This window comes from Colobus angolensis, unplaced genomic scaffold (assembly GCF_000951035.1).
Source record: "Colobus angolensis palliatus isolate OR3802 unplaced genomic scaffold, Cang.pa_1.0 Scaffold194, whole genome shotgun sequence".
In the NCBI taxonomy this organism is placed as follows: domain Eukaryota; kingdom Metazoa; phylum Chordata; class Mammalia; order Primates; family Cercopithecidae; genus Colobus; species Colobus angolensis.
In genome coordinates, this window is record NW_012115088.1 from 4,308,642 (window position 1) to 4,332,051 (window position 23,410).

At 37.6% G+C, this 23,410-nt stretch overlaps 1 protein-coding gene across 2 annotated transcripts in view; it reads right to left on the bottom strand.

The window, feature by feature from the left end:
* The window catches only part of SLCO5A1 (solute carrier organic anion transporter family, member 5A1), a 159,343-nt gene that overhangs the window by 45,223 nt on the left and 90,710 nt on the right, over nucleotides 1–23,410 (bottom strand). For both annotated transcript variants that reach the window (XM_011940924.1, XM_011940925.1), the window contains one exon: nucleotides 22,174–22,338. In XM_011940924.1, the coding sequence (XP_011796314.1) occupies nucleotides 22,174–22,338 (165 nt within the window). The remainder of the gene's footprint in view (nucleotides 1–22,173; nucleotides 22,339–23,410) is intronic.

The window sequence follows — 23,410 nt, forward strand, 5'->3', positions numbered from 1 at the left end:
ATGCTGCTATGAACATTCATGTACAAGTTTTGTGTGAGCGTATGTTTTTGTTTCTCTTGGATACATGCCTAGAAATGGAATGACTGGATCATATGTTAACTCTGTGTTTGAGGAAGTGCCAAACTGTTTTCCAAAGTGTCTGCACCATTTCACATTCTCAGCAGCAGTGTGAGCGTTCCAATTTCTACATATCTTCACCAACTCTTGTTATTATCACAGATAATACTTGATTTTAGCCATCTGAGTGTGAGGTGGTACCTCGTTGTGGTTTTGGTTTGCATATCCCTGATAACAAACAAGGTTGAGCATCTTTCCATGTGCTTATTGTTGGACGTTGGTACATCTTTTTTGGAGAAATGTCTACTTAGATACTTTGCCCATTTTAATTGGTTTGTCTTTTATTATTCAGTTGTAAGAGTTCTTTATGTGTTCCAGATATAACTGCCCTAGCATATACATGATTTGCAAATATTTTCTCCCATTCTGCAAATTGTCTTTTTACTTTTTTTTTTTTTAAAGGCAGGGCCTTGCTCTGTCACCCAGGCTGGAGCACAGTGGCACAGCCATGGCTCACTGTAGTCTCAACCTCCCAGGCTCAAGTGATTCTCCCTCCTCAGCCTGCCAAATAGCTGGGACACAGGCACACACCACCACCCCCAGCTAATTTTTATATTTTTTATAGAGACGAGGTATTCCTATGTTGCCCAGGCTGCTCTCGAACTCCTGGGCTCAAGCGAACCTCTTGTCTTGGCCTCCCAGTGTTGGAATTACAGATATGAGCCACCATGCCTGGCCCATTTTTACGTTTTTCATGGTGTCATTTGATGAACAATCATTTTACATTTTGATGAAGTCCAACTTATCTATTTTTTCTTTGGTTGTTGTCTAATGCAAGGTCACAAAGAGTTATGCCTATGTTCATATCTGAGAGTATTATAATTTTAGCTCTTACATTAAGGCTTTCGGTTTATTTTCAGTTGCTTTTTGTATGTGGTATGAGGTAGGGGTCCAACTTCATTCTTTTGCACGCGGCTATTCAGTTGTCCCAGCACCATTTGTTGAAAAGACTATTTGCTCCTCATTGAATAGCCTTGGCACTCTTGTCAAAAATCAGTTGACAATAGATATATAAGTTCATTTCTGGGGTCTCAATTCTGTTTCACTGATGTTTTTGTCTTCTTTAATCCTATACCATACTGTCTTGATTACTGTTATTTTCAGTAAGTTTTGAAATTAGGAATTATGAGTCCTCCAACTTTGTTCTTTGTCAAGATTGTTTTGGCTATACTCAGTACCTTACATTTCTATCTGAATTTTATAAGCAGCTTGCCCATTTTTGCAAAGAAGCCAGTTGGAATTTTGATGGGGATTGTATTGAATCTGCAGATAGATCAATTTAGGAAATATTGACATCCTAATAATATCAAGTCTTCCAATCCATGAATATGCAATGTCTTTTCATTTATCTACATTTTCCTTAATTTTTTAACATTTAATTTTTTAATTGATAAATAAAAACTGTATACTTTTATCAGGTACAGCATATCATTTTGAAATGAGGATACATTGTGGACATCTAAATTGAGCTAATTAAAATACACATTACTTCACATACTTTTTTTTTGCAGTGAGAACACACAAAATCTACTCTTTTAGCAATTTTCAGGAATGCACTGCATTGTTATTAACTATAGTCACCATGTTGTACAGTAGATCTTTTGAATTTATTCATTCTACATAACTGAAATTTTGTATCTTTTGACCAACATTTTCTTTTACTTTTAAGCAATGTTTTGTGGTTTTCAGAAGATAAGTTTTACATTTCTTTTGTTAAATCTACTCCTAAATAGCTCATTTGTTTGATGCTAAAGTAAATGAAATTGTTTCCTTAATTTGATTTTTGATTCAATGCTAGTGTATAGAAATATAATAGATTTTTGTATATTGATCTTGTAAGATCTTGCAATCTTGTTGAACATATTCTGCTCATTAGTTCTAATAGTTTTTATAATATATTCCTTAAGATTTTCTCTATAGAAGATCACATAATCTGTAAATAGAAATAGTTTTACTTCCTCCTTTCCTATCTGAATGCCTTTTATTTCATTTTCTTCCTTAACTGCCCTGGGCCTAATCTCCAGTATAACAAAGAATAAAAGTAGCAAGAGCAGATATCCTTTCCTTGTTCCTGATCTTAGGGAGAAACAAACCAGTCTGTCACCATTAAGTATGATGTTAGCTGTGGTTTTTCCATAGATGCCCCTTATCACATTGTGTTTTTAATCTTCAATTACTTAAATGGCAGTTGAGCTAAAATTCATTTTTGGGTTATTTACAAACATGTTTTTAAAAACAACTTTCAGAAAACTTACAAAAATATGTAATTTTTAAAGTTTATATTTAATTTAACAGAAAACATGTATTGAGCAACCACTCTGTGCCAAGGCCTGTTCTAAACTCTGGAGACACATAAGGAATAAAAGTGATTAAAATTCCTGCTCGGATTGAGTTTACAATCTAACGTGGGAAACAGACAAACCAATAATTAAGCAAATTGTACAGAATGTTAGAAGGTAACAAATACTAAAGAGAAAAATGCTCAGCGGAGTAAGAAAAATGAGGAGTAGGGAGAGGAGTTGCATTTTTAACTGAGGGATCCTGGGTAAAGTCTCGTTGACAAGGGGCCATTTGAGCAAAACCCTGAAGGAGGAACGTGAACCAGCATTCGGGGGATTAAATACTCCAGTTGTACACTGTCCCCATTTATTCATTAAAGAAAGTTTACCAGGAGTCTGGGATAATAAAAACCAAAACATTTTGTAACAAGAAGAAACTTCAAAAATTAATCAGTTCACCTTGCTCTCTGAGTAAGATAGCTTAAGCCAGAAAAAAATAAGAACTTTGGACAAGACAGTGACAGATGGGTTGAAAATCTTAACCAGTATGCTACATACTGCACTTTTAACCTGATGATTTTGTTTGTTTGTTTCAAAAAGACATGTACAATTCCACCAGATAATGAAATCCACAAAATAAGTTTTACAAACGCAAACATACTCTAGGAATCTAATGGTCGGAGCATTTGTGGAGAACATCAATCCTACTGTCTATGAGAACTTAGGTTTCAGAAATCCATTAATTAATCAACCTTATAGAAACCAGTCATTGTGAAGTAGGAAATTAAGAAAATAACAGAATAATGCCATAAGTAATAACAGTAAAGATTATAATAATAGTAAGAGAAATAACAATAGCTCATAGAATGAACTGCTGTATTAACCAAGGCTAAAAAGAATTTAAGTAGCGCTCCCTACAAAGTTAAAGATAGAAGAGAGTACTAACTGTCTCTCCCAGAAACATTAGCCATATCTACCCTCCTCATATTTTGTAGGCTCTATAAACTCCTGTTCGTTTCTTCTCTGCACAGCTGCAAGGTCACAAGACAGAGAAGCATAACCTGCAAACTGAGTTTTCCCAGACATGTAAGACATGTTGCAAAAGTGTCACAGCAGCCTTTGTTCTCGCTTCTGTAAGCCAGCTTCCTGCTTCACGTAGTGCCCGCCTCAAAATGCTTAAACTCGTTTTCTTTATTCTGGGCTCAGACTTTCAGGACACATGTCTGCTGAGCCAGTGTACACATTAAATAAACACTTTCCTGCACTCCATTCAGTCTCTCCAATGCCTTAATTTCCTGCAATAATTGGGTAGAAATTACTAGAAAGGAAACAGATGACATGGTTCCTGTGTGCCTACAAAAATTTAAATTTTATTAGACACATCTCTAAATCTCTCAGCAAATCATCTAATCATTTCCCCTTATTGCTCAGATCTTATTTATTCTTGGTTTTTAATAATAAAATCATATATTTTCAAATAAAACTTCTCTTTGGAAGACAACAATATAACTTGAAAAGCTATAAGAAGTAAATGCAATAAATATTTAAAATTTAACCCCAAAGATACATGTGAACCAGCAAAGGATGAAAATGCAGTGTAGCAACTATGACTGTAATGTACCTCCCACTGACAACCATGGACTTCTTTCATGGTGTGATGGTCACTGGTTCACCAATAACCCCAGATATTATACTAGGAAGTCTTCACTGGGACCAAAGGTAGCCCTGAATCTTTTCACATTTTTATTTTCACCAAAATGAAGGCTATGCAAGGCACATGCCAAATAAAGTATTAATATTTCTGTACTCAAAGTTGCAGGAGAGTAGCTAACATCTTAGATAATTAGATGGGAACTGAGAGCGGCCATATAAAATCAGGAAGCAGACAGAACAAAAACAGGACAATGTAATAGGCACAACTCAAGTTTCAACCCATTGAAACAAGAGAAAACTTCACGTTTTAGTATTTACTAACATTTTTAAAATTATTACTACATCATATGAAATAAAGTGTTTGTGCTTTTTATTTATTCGTTTGTGTGTTATCACAGAATCATAGAATTTGGAAGGGCGCTAGAGCGCAGATTGCTACTTACTCTCCAATGACTACTCTTCTTTTTCCTAAAGGAAGAGTTGACAAGTTTTTCTATTAATGGCTAGATAGTAAGTATTTTCCAATTTGTGAGCCCCACAGTGTCTATTACACTAGTCACGTCTGTTATTGTAGTGTCATGGACATGTGCAAACAAATGAGCATGATTGGGTTCCAATAAAGTTTTATTTACAAAAGCAGGAAGCAGGCTAACTGGCCCAAGATCCCTATTCTAGAGTAACAGCTTGGCTTATGGCTACTTGGAATAGACTACATTTCCCAGCCTCCCTTGCAAGTAGGTGTGGCCATGTGGTAAGTTCTGGCCAATGTGATGTAAGCAAAAGTAGTAAATCCCTGCTCTTCCTCCTTCCTCCTTCCATTTTGCTACTTGAAATGCAGACATAATGACTGGACTGCCACTTTGGACTATGATGACAGGAGTCTGTAATGGAGAAGAAATTGGAAGCACTATGGGTGATTACAGTCCCTACACCAGCCCTGAGCTATGTTCAGAATTTTATGTGACAGAGAACTAAAGATCTCTTTTGTTCAAGCCTCTGTTCCTTTGCATCTCTGATATTCTCAAAAAGTATATAATCCTAAATTAACACAGGAGCCCAGAGATCATATATTTAACTACCTTGTGTTAAAGATGATAAAATAAAAGTGAGACTCTGGAAAGATGAGTGATTCACCTCGGATCATTGGCTAATTAATGCCAGAGAAAGGCCTAGACTGTTTTCTGATTCTAAATCCAATGCTTTTTCTAGATTTATATGAGGCTAGTGCTCCCATAAACATACATTTAAATTACAAATGTTTGTTATTTTCTTTATGAGATCTTTTCAGTCATTTAAGCCACTTCATTTTTTAAGGAACGGGTGCTCAGTTTTATCCTAAAAATGAAGAAAAAATATTTTTATTTATAGAAACTTGCCTTAGGATCAATTCTTTCAAATCCTATTTATTTCAGAAAGGAAGATGTTTTAGACTAATTTTCCACCTAAAACAGCTGGAAACTCAAAATTCCTTTCAAAGGGTTTACCCCTTATTGTCTTCAATCCTGAGGTACACACCAAAAAAATAAGAGCTATGATTAAAAGATGAAATGTATTTATAAGCCAGGCATGATACTTTATGCCTGTAATCCCAGAACTTTGAGAGGCTGAGGCAGGCAGATCATCTCAGGTCAGGAGTTCAAGACTAGTCTAGCCCACATAAGGAAACCTCATCTGTACTAAAAATACAAAAACTAGCCAGGCATAATGGCACATACCTATAGTCCCAGCTACTTGGAAGCCTGAGACAGGAGAATCACCTGAGGCCGGGAGGTGGAGGTTGCAGTGAGCCAAGATCTACCACTGCTCTGCAGCCTGGGTGACAGAGCGAGACTCTATCTCAAAAATCAAACAAATAAATAAAATAAAATAATAAATGTGTTTATGTTAGAGTGAGCTGACTTCAACTTTAACCAAGATTACCAACAACAACCTAAACTCATGGAGGGAAATAAGCCCTTATGACTTTTTCAAAGCACATTCACATCAATTATTTAATTGATCAATATAACAGCTCTATAAACAAGTATTATCTGCTTTTACAGATAAAACAGACTGAGAAAATGAAATGGCAATGTAATAATCATAATAAATGTGTGGAGTACTTCAAGTATTGAACTACTTATACTTAATATTATTTAATCGTATGGATTATTATTTATTCCCATTTTTTGTATAAGGAAACTAAGATACATGAATGACACACCTTGCCCAAGATCACAAAGCAAACAAAACAAAGACAGGGCAAAAATCTGATTTCAAAGGCAGAGCTCTTTCAGATCTGACATGAGAAGTCTGTTGCCTACGTTCCAGGGCCATTGTTCCTTCTAAAACTGAAACCTAGTCTCTTAACTTCTACTCACTTTTTCAGTTAGTTACACTGTCTCCTAAAACAAACTCAAATCTTCAAGACAAATTGATGAGATTTGTTAACACATGCATGATGTGTATGTGTGAATATTTGTGTATGCATGTACATATTGTGTGTGAATGTATACACACATATGTAGGAACATACATACCCATCAGTGAATTTGACTGATACAGAGATGAGGCAGTGAGTGACTATTCTTGATCCATAATTTAGCCACAATATATGAGACTTTAGTAAATATATATTCTTTGGCCAATTGTTGGCATTTTAAGTTTACTCACGTTAGTATAAGACATGACAAAATAAACTTACTGAAGAATCTAGATTTTATGTTGACCACAACATGAAAAGTATAGCACAAGAGCAGAACTTTCATTTTCAGCTATATTGAAGTCATATTTGTAAAGCTGTATTTGTTTTGTGTAACATTAAAACTATTTTTTGTTCTGTCTATAAGGTAGTTTTTGTTAATAATTTTAATGTTGTGCCTGATGAATGTTTGAATACAAATTAAACACATTTCTTTTTTTTTTTTTTATCTTATTTTTTGAGACAAGGTCTCACTCTGTCACCCAGGTTGGAGTGCAGTGGTGCGATCTTGGCTCACTGCAACCTCTGCCTTTTGGGGTCAAGCAATCCTCTCACCTCTGCCTCCTGAGTAGCTGGGACCACAGGCACAAACCCCCATGCCCAGCTAATTTTTTTTTATTTTTTGTAGAGATGAGGTCTCACTACGTTGCCCAGGCTCAAACTCCTGGGCTCAAGCTATCATCGAGTCTTGGTCTCCCAAAGTGCTAGGGTTACAAACATGAGCCACCATGCCCACCCCAAGTTAACATCTTTCTCAAAATCAAAATTCACTTATCCTTTTTTATCGTCAAAGAAAAAAATTTGAGGTGAGAGGAAAAAATTTGAGGTGAGAGGAAAAGGTTCATACTTCAAAAACATGACCAGGTTTATTAACTAATAGAAAAGGAAGCTAAGAAGAGTTATAAAATCTCTTTCCTTGAAGTTTTTTCCCTAAGAAATAGGATAGGTGCTCATTTGTTTAACAACAATTTTAGTATGCTTTTTCTTTTTTTTTGGAACACTGAGTTTTAATCTGTCACCCAGGATGGGGTGCAATGGCGCAATCTTGGCTCACCACAACCTCCGCCTCCTGGGTTCAAGTGATTCTGCTGTCTCAGAATCCTGAGTAGCTGAGGCTACAGGTGTGTACCACCATATTCAGCTAATTTTTTGTATTTTTAGTAGAGATGAGGTTTCCCCATGTTGGCCAGGCTGGTCTTGAACTCTTGACCTCAGGTGATCTGCCCGCCTCAGCCTTCCAAAGTGCTGGCATTACAGGCGTGAGCCACCATGCCCGGCCTAGTATGCTTTTTAGAAACAGCAGTATATGCTAATTGACTAAAGGAATACTGCAATATATAAGCATTCAATTTTTGCATTTAATATATAAATACCTATTCAATTTTTTACATTTTCAAAAGGATTTGGTATTTATACAGTACCTATTTCAAACAAATTTAAGGAAGATATTGCTAAATAATGTCTTCTGAACTACTGAATAATATATCACTGAATAATACTGAATAATAATATCACTGAGCTACTCTATATAAAATGAGCATACACAAATTGTCTCTTGCATAGGTAATAAGAGAAGTGTGCACCTATGTTTCTAAATATCCACTTTAATCAAAAATCCAACATAAATTATATTCATCTTTATTGCAAATAGAGATAGAAGAAGAATTTCAGTATAATGACCCGAAAAAAATTAACTATTAGCCTGAAATCTAATCAGTCTAACAGTAACATATCCAAATAAACCGAAGTTCTCCCTTCTGGACAATGGAAAGATGCCACACCAGGAAGCTGAGCCTGGCAGCAAAGCTAATTTGCTGAGGTCCGTTGTGAGATGGTTCAGCAAAAGGACATTACTTCAACTTCTAATAATGTCTAAGCACATGTTTCATTCTTTAGAAAAAAGAGTAAGGTATTTCCTGCCTGTGTGGTAATAACTCTATCCTGGCCGTATTTAAGGGCCAGGATATTCATTAGCTCAGGATGTGATCTTTATGAGTAAACAGAAAGCATCTCTGGGGAAATAAGAGGTGGCAGCATGAGCTGGGAGTCAGAACAGTTTGTCACTAGCCGCAGTGTGCCACTACCTGTGAGGCCATGGATGCTTGAATTTGCAACTTTGTCTTTATTAATTATCTACCCTGTCTCTTACTTTTCCCCTTCCCTCATCTTTTTCAATAATAATCCTGGTTCTCCTGTCCTTTATATGGAGGATGGTCTATTTGATGAATAGGGAGAAAAGCCAGGGTCATTCTCATTAATAATTAATATTTGTGTTGTTCTTTACACTTAAGTAACTTTTAATTTTTAAAAATTCAAAAGCCCTCTAAAATGGATACAATTATAGCATTTCACAGCCAGTAAAACTGAGGCCAAATTAGTTAACTCACTCAAGGCTACACAGCTTGTAAGGGGCAGAGGCAGATCTTGAACCAAGAACTCCCGATGCCAAAACCCACAACCTTTTTCCTACAGCATATTGGTTCAGTACAGAGCAGGTAGGGATCACTCACTTTAGCAGGGTATGGGCCTGCTAACATGCCCAGTAAGAAGTTCCTGGGGGCCGGGCGCGGTGGCTCAAGCCTGTAATCCCAGCACTTTGGGAGGCCGAGACGGGCGGATCACGAGGTCAGAAGATCAAGACCATTCTGGCTAACACGGTGAAACCCCGTCTCTACTAAAAAATACAAAAATCTAGCCGGGCGATGGCGGGCGCCTGTAGTCCCAGCTACTCGGGAAGCTGAGGCAGGAGAATGGCGTAAACGTAAACCCGGGAGGCGAAGCTTGCAGTGAGCTGAGATCCAGCCACTGCACTCCAGCCTGGGCGACAGAGCAAGACTCCGTCTCAAAAAAATAAAAAAAATTAAAAATTAAAAAAAAAGAAGTTCCTGGGTTTTTTGTTTTTTTTTTTTTTTGAGATGGAGTCTCGCTTTGTCACCCAGGCTGGAGTTCAGTGGCACCATCTCGGCTCACTGCAAGCTCCGCCTCCTGGGTTCACACCATTCTCCTGCCTCAGCCTCCCGAGTAGCTGGGACTACAGGCACGCACCACCACGCCTGGCTAATTTTTTGTATTTTTAGTAGAGACGGGGTTTCAATGTGTTAGCCAGGATGGTCTCCATCTCCTGACCTCGTGATCTGCCCGCCTCGCCTCCCAAAGTGCTGAGATTACAGGCGTGAGCCATCGCGCCCGGCCCTGGGTTCTTAAAAGCAGAAATTTAACCATCGAGCTACCTTATTCCTGTAAAGTACCCCCAGAAAGGCAAAAAGTGAAGCAATTCAACCTCAGTTCCACCTCATGTACCAAGGGAGAAAAAGAATAAAGATGTATGTATGCATGTATATATGTATGTATGTATATACAAAAGAAATTTTAACTTCCAGGAAAAGGTATAGATCCAAAGTAAAGTGGTAAGATAGTGATTAAATTGAATGCCTAGAAAAAGAAGCCACTCAAAAAAATCAGAGGATTTTGTAAGTCATGGGGGATGGTGGGATGTTTGTTATTTGCCCTTTAGTGAAATGCTGTCTAATTCAAGTCCTCATTGCAGAGATGCAGACCCTAAGGGTCAGGAAGATGAAAGTTTTCATTCATTCCTTCATCAGATCTATTGGGCATATCTTTGTTGATTGAACAAAGGATAAGATGCACTCAGTAGCAGAAACGCTTCTACGTCTGCTCCTGACACTTCGGTGTTTCCTCTGGGTTTTCAGTCATTTTGAAAAGCTCTCTAATCTTTCTCAACAGGACTTTTATTCACAAATAAATCTTGCTCGGTGAACAACATATAATATTTTGTATGATTCAGGCTCTCAAGGGGCTCTGGGCTATTCAGAACACCATGGGGCTGTGACCATAGATGTGGTACTGTGGAGAGCACCGAGATGAATGTCCTCAGAGCCCAGAATATATCCTCATAAGTAGGTCATGTTTGTCTTTGTTTTTCAGTGTGAGCGTGCACACATGTGCTTGGGAAACAAATCCCAGATATACGGACTGTGCTATTAATCATCAAAGATGAGTGAAGCAAAAAACATTTTAGTTAATTGAGAGATTTAGTCAACAGACATTTTCCTGCACTGTGCCCAAATATATAAAATTTAAAACACTTAAAATTTCTTTTCTCCCACTAAGAGTTGTGAAAAGTAGCCATTTATATTGGAAAAATAAATGCAGAATAAATAAATCAGAGATATAAACATTTGACTCTGACTCTACACTGATTCAGCTGATACATGTTTAAAGCAATTGTATTTTTATCATTGATATTACATCTCCTAGCTTCCTTCAGTTCAGATGAGATTATCCCTCAGCCTTTCACTTCAGTATCAAGTCTCTTGCTTTCTCTTTCATTTTCCTACCTCCCATTTTTTTCTTTTCTCTTTTTTTTTTTTTTTTTTTTTTTTTCCCCCCCTCTTTTTTTTTTTTTTTTTTTTTTTTTTTTTTTTTTTTTTTTTTTTGTGGGGATGGAGTCTCACTCTGTTGCCCAGGCTGGAGGCGCAGTGGTGTGATCTCAGCTCACTGCATCGTCTGCCTTTTGGGTACAAGCGATCCTCCCACCTCAGTCTCCTGAGTAGCTGGGATTACAGGCGTGTGCCACCACACCCAGCTAACTTTTGTATTTTTAGTAGAGAATTGGGTTTTGTCATGTTGGCCAGGCTGATCTCAAACTCCTGACCACAAGTGATCTGCCTCCTTGGCCTCCCAAAGTGCTGGGATTACAGGCATGAGCAACCATGCCCAGCCTCTACCTCCTATTAGCCACACTTTTTCTTCTTCCTCTTAAAATTCATTCCCTCCAGATAATCTTTCTTATGAATGTTTTCCACATGTCCTAAGTCCTGCATTTATTCTTCTGCCTTAGATTCCTCTTCCTGGAAGATCGTATAAAGTGAGCAGTACATTTATTTCTAATAGCTACTTTCCAGGCACTGTGTGAAGCCCACAACATACATTCTCTAATTTAATCCTCAGAGCCTTTGCTACCCATAGAGGATGATGAGTTCATCCAGGGTCACAGGCAGCCTACAAGTTTCACTAGACTGGGAGGCCTTGAAGGTGGGACCCCTCTGTGTTCTCATATGGCTTCCCTGTGCATAGTGCCAGGCCCATAGCAAAAGCTTTATAAATAGTTGTGCATGGATGGGTGGGTGGGTGAGTGGATAGATGGACGAATGGGTGAAGGGATAGCTGGATGAAAAAACAGAGTAAGAATTTCAACAAGATCTATCTGTCTCCTGAACTGACTCTCTTAACTTCTATGCTGTATGTCTTACCCAATATGTGAAATTTGGAGAAGAAAAAATTTACACAACAAAAATTCCAAATTGTAAGCAGCTTCTCTGAGGACCAGTTCAATCTGTATGCTATGGACCTATAATGGATTGCGAGGTGTGTTTCTTGCAAAAATTTTGATCTGCGTGCCTCATTTTCATCAACTCTTCACTGGAGAGAGAAGGACTCTCTCCCACTGCAGTATCGTGGTGAAGACTGCAGAGCATGCGCAGAAGGCGCCTTGTTAACACCATGCCCGGCTCGGAGCAGAAGCCTAATAAAGCCCACCTGCTTTTACCATCATAGCACAGCCTCCACTGAAGGAAAGACACCAACTTGCTTTGGATTCCCAAAAGCTGTATAGGCTTTTTAAAGTATTTTCACAAAGATTAATTCTTTTGATCTTTATAAGAATCTGAAGGTAAATGGTAAATCTCGGGCAGGAAAGAGCGTGGGAAGGATGAAGCCTGAGTATTATGTGACAAAAACATTCACAGCCTCTCAGTCTCCTTTCCCTTTCTGGAATCAGCTTCTCTGCCAGTGCAAAGACAAACTATATGCTGGGCAATCAGATAGTTTAAAAGGAACAGGTATAATGTATTAGACAAATGGGTTATTTAGTATGAAGTGGCTTATGCCTATCACTATCATGTCATAGCAGAAGAATGGAAACAACGAAACGCCAATCATTAGGGGACTGAATAGACTTCACACAATAGAGTAGTGTGCAGCTATCCAGAAATGAGCAAGGTCTCTAGACTGTATGGTACAGAACAGGGCATATAGCATGCCAACCTATGGAAAGAAAGGTGAAAAACACCAATGTAAAATACTGACTATATTATATATATATTGCATATGTAATAAATGTATTTACTTACATATTCAAAAAGAAATTTAAAATGGATAAACTAATTTTTTAAATGGCTTCCTATAGAGGGAGGAAGAGAATTGGAAGAAACTGGAATGGAAGTACTTTGTTTATAGTTTTGACCTTCAAACCAAATAAAAGTTGTATATAATTTTAAATACAAATTTAACTTCAAAATTTAAAAAAAGCAATTCCAAAATTAAAAACTCAAAACAAATTAAAACAAATAAACATCACAACATATCAGACATAACCAAACAGAGAAGAATTACTTCAAATAACTTCAGAACAGTATTTTGCACATCCATAGTAAGAAATTGCCTTTGAATAAAAGAAACTGCAAAAGTCTAAAGCTGTATTTGGTATTTTACAGTTAACCTCTGTGCTATATGTCTTACAGTTTACAGTTGGTAATAATACTGAGAATTGATTTGAAATTATTATACATACATACAAACACACATACACTTGAATAAAATAATCATGTTAAAGTCATTAGAAAAAAGATTTTATCATTAAACAAAAGGGATTAAAATATAATATCAAAAAGTTAAGTAATAACTTGTAATATTAACCTTTGAAGTGCAAATATCTGTATAATCTCATGACTTTTCTTAATTAGAAAAAGCCCAGAAACAATGAAGATCTTGTAGCAATGAGCACCCCGAGTATCCAGATGATGGTGTCCAAGTACCATTTTCCTGTCAAAGAAACCAAGATTCCTTGGAGATACACGACTGATCCGAGGTCTACAGTAAGAAATGTGGAAGGTAAGTAAGTCACCTTTTGTCATGACAGAAGCCGCAAAGACTACTGAGGTAGAGCCAAAGGACACAGGTGCTGACTTTAAGGGGCTCCCAGTGGTCAAAGATTGGGCAACTGGAGCATCAGAAAGAATGATGACTGCCATGGAGTAAAGCACATCAAACAGCTAAAAATAAGTAAATAATACTTTAACAAATTTTGGCCACTGTATAAATTTGCTAGAATATAAATTTTTACTCTGAAAACTAGTAAATAAAGAGAAAGAATCACATAAGAAATTACGATCATTGGGGGAACTGGCCAAACAAGAAGCTGGTCACTTGGTGAACTGATTTGGAACAATTGAAAGAGAGAAGGAGCATGTGTGTGTGAGAGAGAGAGATTCCTAATGTGCTGTAAGCATGGACATCCCTCCCTAACACCTTCTTACTGTCTCCTGACCCAGAAAGTTTCTGCTACTTTACTCCTATGATTAAGATGAAAATAGTCACTTCTTACCATTTTATATGACTGTATTACCTCTCTTAGCAGGTGGGATTTAACAAAAAGCCTTCAAATTACCACTGTAAAGTAGACCAATACAATATATTTTAAAATCAGAAAACCTAACAAGATTTCCTAAAGGAAATTTAAATTTAGCACAGTTTCATATCAGAAAAAGAGAAGTTGATTTTTCTCGATTATCTACTATACACCAAATGCTTTAAGATCTAATTAGCTCACTTAATATTTTACAGTCTCCCTGGGGAATGATCACTCACATTTTACAAATGAGAAACTGAGATTCTGAGTGGGAAAGCAACTTGGCTAAAAGCATACATCTAGTTAAGTCACAGATCTGGGATTCAGAGAGGTCTGTGTACTACATCAGGCTTCCCACAGCAAAACGAAACAGATAATATTGATTCTGGACATGGCCAGAGTTTGTGGGGATGCAACATTACTACAAATACCAGAGTGATTAATTGGTTAATAACTAGTCCCTTTTAAGACAACAAGGTAACTCCATAGGGAAGGTAAGAATAAATGTTTACTTGGTACACATGGCTTTGGAAAAATTATTTAATCTAAGATTTTAGGGAAGGAAGAAATTATAGAGTTCTTTTCAGTTCAAGTTATTGTTTTCTAGACTAGAAAACAGACCTGGAGAGAAAAACACTGTCCTCCTTATGTGCTGCAAAAGCCCTGGGAGTCCCTGTGAGGAGTAACTACACAGGCCTGGAATTAGCCTGAGCTGTCTTGCCTAATCATCAACGTGTATCTTCAGGGCACTGACTCCTAGTCAAGGCACAAAACATGTCCATGAACAGTGTTGCCTTATAATTATGGGTCCAAAGTGGTTGAGGATGGTTTGCACCAGCTTGTCAGCGTTGTTTATTGACAAAAATGAGCATGAACTCTGTAATTTCTTCCTTCTCTAAAATCTTAGATGAAACAATTTTTCCAAATATGCTCATTTCATGTTTATTGTAACAGGTCTCACTAAGACCCCTGGAGAGCTCAGCTGTTGAGGCTGGTTATATAGCAGGAATCTATGGCACCAAGAAAATATTTAAAATATTCAAGTATTTCAAATATTTTAAAACATAAAAAATGTTTAAAAGTGTATAAGACTCCAGACAAAACCATTTTGGATTCTATGGTTCCTGGGTCATCCATGCACAAACACATGCGTGGTGCCTGGTGTAAGAGAGGAAGTGGATCTTGCCACTCCCTTCTGAGGGGGACAAGTGGATCCTGCCTCTTGCCATGAGATGGCCTGTGGCTGCAAAGTATTAGGTTGGTGCAAAAGTAATTGCAATTTTTTATTTTTTATTTTTAGAGATGAAGTCTCACTCTATCGCCCAGGCTGGAGTGCAGTAGCACGATCTCGGCTCACTGCAACCTCTGCCTCCCAGGTTCAAGCCATTCTCATGCCTCTCAGCCTCCTGAGTAGTGGGGATTACAGGCATGTGTCACCACACCTGGCTAACTTTTGTATTTTTTGTAGAGACGGGGTTTCGCCGTGTTGGCCAGGCTGGTCTCGAACTCCTGACCTCAAGTGATCCACCCACCTCGGCCACCCAAAGTGCTGGGATTACAAGCATGAGCTACCGCACCCAGCCAGTAATTGCAGTTTTTGTCATTACTTTCAACAGCAAAAAACCGCAATTACTTTTGCACCAACCTAATACATCTTTACTTTAATGCTGATGCTGTGTAGTATCCTTTCCTGCAAGAAATGCCAATGTGTTTCTTGTCATTTTGGGTCCTTTGAGTCATAAAGACATTATTAAAGAGCAACTGAACCGTGTTTAACTGCCATCATTAGAGCACTGGCTAAAAACCTACCACATGGTAAACACTCAAACATTCCTTAAATTAGTTGACTGATAAATAAAGAGAAGCTGAGTATTCTGACTTTTTGTCCACTAGAAGCTCTTATAAAAGTTCTCATTAGCACTGAACAAATGTAATTCAGCATGATGTTAATACATGCCTCTCTGCCCAAAAGACAAAGAGCCTATAATTGTCACTTTTTGTTCCTAATAGCTTCTATTCATCTCAATAATAATTAAAATGATATAAGTGGGAAGACTTCAGCAGCTGCTACAAAATGTTGGCTTGCAAGTACCTTTCTCCTCTCTCAGAGCCACCATGCTTGGGTGGTGTCAGCACACGTCTCAGGGCCACGTGTCATCACCTGACCTTGGAAATGGACGGTGATAGTGGACATCTACACCTAAAATACTTTATTTGTATTTAAACGCTTAGTCTCAACATTAAAAAGAAAATCTGTGTACATGTTTACAAAACTAGTACAAAAATGGATTTTAAAAACTGCTCATAAAATTATATAAAAGCTGTTGATGCCCTTAGAAGAATGAAACAAATCAAAGCCTATTCATATGCCTCTTGCATCTAAAGATGAAGTGATTCCCAAAGGCTGCCATTTAAGTTCAGTGGCACTGCTGTAAATCACTTCAACCAAATCCCAATTCAGTGGCTGAAGATGGATGGCAAATATTTGGTTATTTAGACAACAATAAAAATTACAGTAATTTTTTAAATATACTCCAACCTAATTCTTTTACCACAGAAATAAGTATCTCAATCATTCTACAGTGAAAAACAAAATGGAATTTTAAGCTCCTTCCCCTGTAAAGACAAACCAATAGCTCTAACCCTTTATAATTCTACACATCAAAGGGCAAGAGCCCAAGCAAATGCAAAGCTGAAAGATCACAGTGCTCTGAAAACAGATGTTGTGGGCCATGGCTGAGTGGATGGAAGTGGAATCCTAAAACCTTTGGAATATTGTCTTTTTGGAAATAGTGAAAAGACTAAATCGAAATGATGACAGCAGCATACACGTATTATAATATTTCAGTAAAAATCACATAGCAAGGCCAAGTACAGTGGCTCATGCCTGTAATCTCAGCACTTTGGGAGGCCGAGGCAGGCAGACTACAAGGTCAAGAGATTCACACCATCCTGGCCAACAAGGTGAAATCCCATCTCTACTAAAAATACAAAAATTAGCTAGGTGTGGTGGCGCATGCCTGTAGTCCCAGCTACTTGGGAGGCTGAGGGAGGAGAATCACTTGAACCCAAGAGGCGGAGGTTGCAGTGAGCCAGAATTGCACCATGGCACTCCAGCCTGGTGACAGAGTGAGACTCCATCTAAAAAAAAAAAAAAAAAAATCACATAGCAATATGTATTTACTCCAAGGAGTAGAAGACTCTAGCATCCGGTTCTAACACTTACTATTTGCCTTTAAGCAAGTTACTTAAACCCCTCTGGGCATTTTTTTCTCTCATCTGGAGAACTGGCATAATTAATAATATCTACTTCATAGGCATTAGTTAAATGGATTAAATGATGTTATCCATATAAAATTGCTTAGGTAGAGCCTTGAACTTAGTAAACACTCAGTACATGTCAGCAGTGTTTTTATTATCATCATTATTATTACAGAGATTTTATTCTCAGACCTATTCAAAGTGCACAACTTCAGATGTAAGGTGCTATCATCATAAATAGTATTTTTTTTACTGTGATATGATCAGGTTGTATTTTTCCATTTGTATTGTTGTACCTACCTAAAGTTAAGTAAACTTCAAAACAAATCGCTATTCACTACTTCATTTGATCCTCACAATAATGCTGACATAGAGAGAGATGGGGAGAGACTATCCTCAAGTTACAGATAAACTCCAGTTTCCGCTGAAATTTAGGGAGGCATGCAACTAGTTACTGGCAGTGAATGGATTCCAAGGGCACCCTGTATAACTGCTCCTTCAGGGTTGATACGGTTTGACCCTCTGTCCCCACTCAAATCTCATCTCAAATTGTAATCCCCATAATCCCCATGTATCAAGGGAGGTGCCAGGTGGGAGGTGATGGTATCATGGGGGTGGTTCCCCCCATGCTATTCTCATATTGGTGAGAGTTCTCACGAGATGTGATGGTTTTATAAGGCAGTTTCTCCTGCTCTTGCTCACTCTCACCTGCCACTATGTAAGACGTGCCTCTTATCCTTTCGCTGTGACTGTAAGTTTCCTGAGGCTTCCCCAGCCATGTGGAACTATGAGTCAATTAAACGACTTTTCTTTATAAATTACTCAGTCTTGGATACGTCTTTATAGCAGTGTGAGAACAAACTAATACAAGTGGTCTTCCCATCATTTCAGGCTTCTCCAAAATACCAACTTCATAATATTTAGCTAGTTTCAAGAGATAAACGTGACCCCAAGTGGGTCAGCAGAAACACCATGAGCAGGGAGAGTGCACTGTGACACAAATCCACTGTTTAGTGGAAACACACTATACCAGAGGAGCGAAGTAGGGTTGACTGTGGTATTGCGATGATGCCCTCATCAGACATTGGTGTCACCACCTCCCGCCAGGCACAAGCGTCCTCAAGTGATTATGGCATAAGAGAAGGGAAGATGAAGGTCCGTGAGCAGATTTCCCACCCTGCACCTGCTTGCCTTTGGAGCTCTATTTCTGACCTAGGGATAAACTCTCCCCTCCACCCTCCTCTGCCATTAGAGGAAGCTTTATCCTCCCCTGCTGCTTTGCCTTTGCTCAAGCTGGTCCTCCACAGGAAATAAACACCTTTTCTCCAAACTCCAAATGGGCAGATTCTACTTTCCCTTAAAAACCTAGTTAAAAGCCATTGTCCATGAAATGCAACTCAAACACACTATCTCATCAGCCAAAATAATCTCTGTGATCCAAATTTTCTGTTAATTTATTCAGACAGCTTTTTCTAATGTATTTCATAAGTTTTCTCTCTCCTCTTAGATGTGTAAGCAACTTAAGGCCCTGGTGTGGGTCGTTAGATTTCCCCAGCCACACACCAGGCACAGCGCTGTACACAGAGCTGGCATTCAATGGCAATGTGAACGAGCGAGCAATAGAAGGCCAGTCCTTCCGTAGGTGTTCGATGCTTCCTCTCTATCCATAACACAACGCAAACAAATTGCAATGAAGGTCAGGGTATTTACCTAAATAATTTTTTAAGTGAAAAGAGAATTTTAACTCAAAAACTTTGTCAGATGATAAATTCTTTTTCAGATATATTTCTTAATTCCCCATGTCAGTCTACATGCATTAAAAAAAGGGATTCACAGTACAAAAGAGCTCAAATTTTAAAATTTCTTTTAAAAATGAAATCTATGCCCAGAGAGTAAGAATGAATAAACTGATAACAATTCAAAAAACCAAGAGGAGTTTTAACAAATTTACAAGAAGACAACAAACAACCCCATTGAAAAGTGGGCAAAGGACATGAACAGACACTTCTCAAAAGAAGATATACATGCAGCCAAGAAACATGAAAAAAGCTCAAAATGACTGATTACTAGAGAAATGCAAATCAAAATCACAGTGAGATGCCATCTTATTGCCAGTCAGGATGGCAATTATTAAAAAGTCAAGAAACAACAGATGCTGCCAAGGCTGTAGAGAAATAGGAATGCTTTTACACCGTTGGTGCAACTGTAAATTAGTTCAGCCATTGTGGAAGACAGTATGGTGATTCCTCAAAGACCTAGAACTAAAAACACCATTTGGCCCAGCAATCCCATTACTGGGGATATACCCAAAGGAATATAAATTATTATATTATAAAGATACGTGCACACATATGTTCATTGCAGCACTATTTACAATAGCAAAGACAAGGAATCAACTCAAACACTCATCGATGATAGACTGGATAAAGAAAATGTGGTGCACATACACCATGGAATTCTACGCAGTCATACAATGGAACAAGATCATGTCCTGTGCAGCGACATGGAAGGAACTTGAAGCCATTATCCTCAGCAAACTAACACAGGAACAGAAAACCAAACACCACATGTTCTCACTTCTAAGTAGGAGCTGAATGATGAGAACACATAGATAGAGGGAGGGGAACAACACACAATGGGGTCTGTTGTGGGATTGAGGGGAGAAGGAGAGCATCAGGGAAAATAGCTAATGCATGCTGGGCTTAATACCTAGATGATGGGTTAATAGGTGCAGCAAATCACCATGGCACACATTTACCTATATAACAAACCTGCACACACTGCACATGTACCCTAGAACTTAAAATTTATAAAAAGAAGAAGAAAAAAACCAAGAGGAGTTTTAAAAAGAATTATCTCTGTTTAATCTTACTGCAATTTAACATGCCCCCTCTACTCTTAATCAATCTTAATATCTCTTGACTATTATTATTTGTTGCCTATCTATAAACAAAAAAAAATGTGACCTGGAAATAAAAAGTTTTTATCAGAACAAGTAGAATAGCAAACATTGTATAAACTGCCTTGACTATGATCAAAACAAACAAACAAAAGTTGCTGATGATGAAATCAGAATGGAAGTGGCTTCTTTAATTCTGACATTGGACCATGGGATGAACACTGTGAGTTAGCGTTATTCAATCCTGTACTTCCCTGGCCAAGTGGGACCCATTTAGTGGCCACTGCTTCTACCATACCACCATGGAAGTCTGCAGCCGACACCCCAGCTCCAGTTGAATCCTTTATTCTGTTTTTCCACAAGTTGTCTGTCTAGCCTCAGCCTCCACCAGTAACTAAGAGATGGCTTTAGCCAGTATGCATTCAAGGTGCATTAGTGCCTGCCCAGCTCAGCACTGCACTACTCTCCCACTAACACTGGGGGTGAAAATGGTGCATCTGCAGAGAAATGGGATGATCTAGGCAGCTCTGCTCCCTAGTCTGTCTGGAACCGGGGCACACAGTATGGCTTCCCTATGTGCCCTATGTATATCCTGGGGGACTGTGTTTATGAAAAAGATGCCTCTAAAAAAATCGGGTTTCATGGTCAAATGACTTTGGAAAAGGCTGTAGTCTAAGTCGTCTTCTGGGAGTTTCACAATGCATATCAGCATATTAAAGGAAATGAAAGGGCCTGCAGTAAAGAATCCTATGATATTTTGTTGAACTCAGCAAGTTCCAAATTTATTTTATTATGAACTGTCTTCCCAGTAACACCTTTGAATATGGAAACTTAGTTTGGGAAATGCTGGAGACTACAATTAACAGCTGTGTGGCTTTGAATCTGACTACAAGACAACTTTTGCTTTCCCTGTCCAAAAGTCATTGCTCAACAAAGGGTTAGTGGAAGAGTTAAACTACAAATGGAAGGTTTAGATTTTCTCACAACCAAACTATAAAATAATCTGGGAATTTTATCTTAACATAGGAAAACATATATTTTTGCAACCAAGATCGAGAAAAGCATATTTTAAGTCACAATTACAATAGTCCACAGCAGTATGTTCTTTATAAAAACATGTGCTATCCTAGACCCACAACCCAATGTTGTACGTCTTTATACATATAAGATGAAGCAGAGCACAAAGTGATTACCCAAATATTTCAAATCAATTTCTACAGTGATGCCTGTTCATTTTCAGATAATTCAAGTTTACTGGATTTGAATGTGGAATTGGAGGACTAATTCTCATAGGAGCGTAAGTGACCTGAAAAGTTATCATAATTCTACACTATTTAAATATACTTCAACTGTTGAAATACACCTTATTAAATAAATTATGACTTTAGGAAGATATGGTCAATCAGCCATCTTTGATACCACTAAGAAAATATCTAGAATATTACATGATATAATATACTGAAAATTTCTCCAGTATCTGAGAATTAATGTTTCCACATTTCTAAGCATCCAATTTATTATGAAAGAAGATTTGAACACTAAGTACTATGGGTATATGCATCAAAGTCTCCTAAAAATCAGTTTGCCCAGACATCAAATATCTAAAATAAAATTCATACATTTCCTTTTTAACTTCACACATCTCCAGTAATTCAAATAAAATCTGTTCACATTTCTGAAGGGGAAATCCTGCTACCATGAAACAGATCTATATTTCAGGTTATCAATTTTTTTTAACACTTTAAGACCCATGCCAACCCATAAAAAGATCTATTTAGATTTAAATTTGAATGTCATTGCCTATTTCATTTCTTTAAACTGAGAACCATGTAAATATAAATATGCAAAATTCTCTCCCTTCCCAAAACACAGTTGGGAAATGTGTCACATGGTAACACAATCTGAATCAAAGAGAACACTTTCCAGGATTTCCTCCTCCTAAAATCTGGGGGGAAAGGTAACTGTTAATGAACTAGTTTAACACTTTGATGTTAGATTGAACTTTCTCTTCACCCATTCCATTTCATGGTCAAAATGATCATGTTTTCAAGCAGCCCTAGCGGCAGTGCCTTACCAGTGTAGATGCTGGCATTGGAGGCTGGGATACCAAACTGTGACTCGATGAACTTGGGAATGAAGGTAATGAAAGCAGTTACAATGGCACTCTCAGCTGTGTATGACAAACTCACAAAAAGGAATGTCATGTTGCTTAAGATCCTGACAGCTGCTCTTGGTAGGTCTACAAAATGACAAAAATGACAAATGAATGTTATAAACAAGGGATGGAAAACAAAATAAAACTGAATTGTTTTTGAAATGAACTGGAAATAGCCATTCAGCAACATTTGCCACCAAAGAATAAAAAAATAGAAAGATCCGATGATGATTAGAAACCATCCTCTCTAAATAGATTTTGTTTTGTTTGGTGTTTTTCTTTCAACCGGGATATGGAAATTAAGTAAAGTACCTAAAAACATACCCATACAACTGATAGTTCCTATTTCAAAAACTGTTAGAATTATTTGCATTTCTTCATTGATTAAAACAATGTTATTTATTGTTAAGACCTCAAAGTCCACTAGACATGTAAAGTGCCTGCAATGCAGCCTTCAATTACAATTTCCACTTTTCACAACTAACATTATGATGTAGCTATTCCGCTTCTGTGGGCATCTACGTGATGTTGTACTTCTGATTGTCAAGCCTTATTATGAAACAGGAAATAGTCACAGTTTAAAAAGCTAAAAGAATGAGGCCATGAGGTCAGACACTCTGAGGTACTGGAATTAGGGAACAAAGATCTCCAAAGGTAAAGGAGAGCCGAAAGGTGGGGGCTTAGCATCTGCTGAGCTGCCTCCAAGAAAGGAAAGCCTCACCCTTGAGTCTAGGCATTTATTTCACAGAACCTGCCATCTATATTTTTCAAGATACATGTGCAAGTATTTTCACTGGAGCATAGTTTATAATACTAAAAATGTAGGAGGGGGGAATCTACATTTCCATCAATGGGAAATGTTTAAATAAAAGATGGCACAGCCATATAATGGAAAACCAGACAGTAGTTAAAAATGAAATAGAGCTGTATGTACTGGCATGAAAGAACTCCAAGAAATATTTGTATTAATTTGTAAAGCAAGCTGCAAAAATAGATGTACATATATGTGTGTAATTCTATTTAATTAAAAATCAAATAAATCAAAACAATGTATTTTATATGATCAAATACATACTTTTCAATCATACTCATCCTACAGCCTGTTGTAAACACTGTAAATTAAAATGTCATATCCAAGATTTAGAACTTAGAAAGT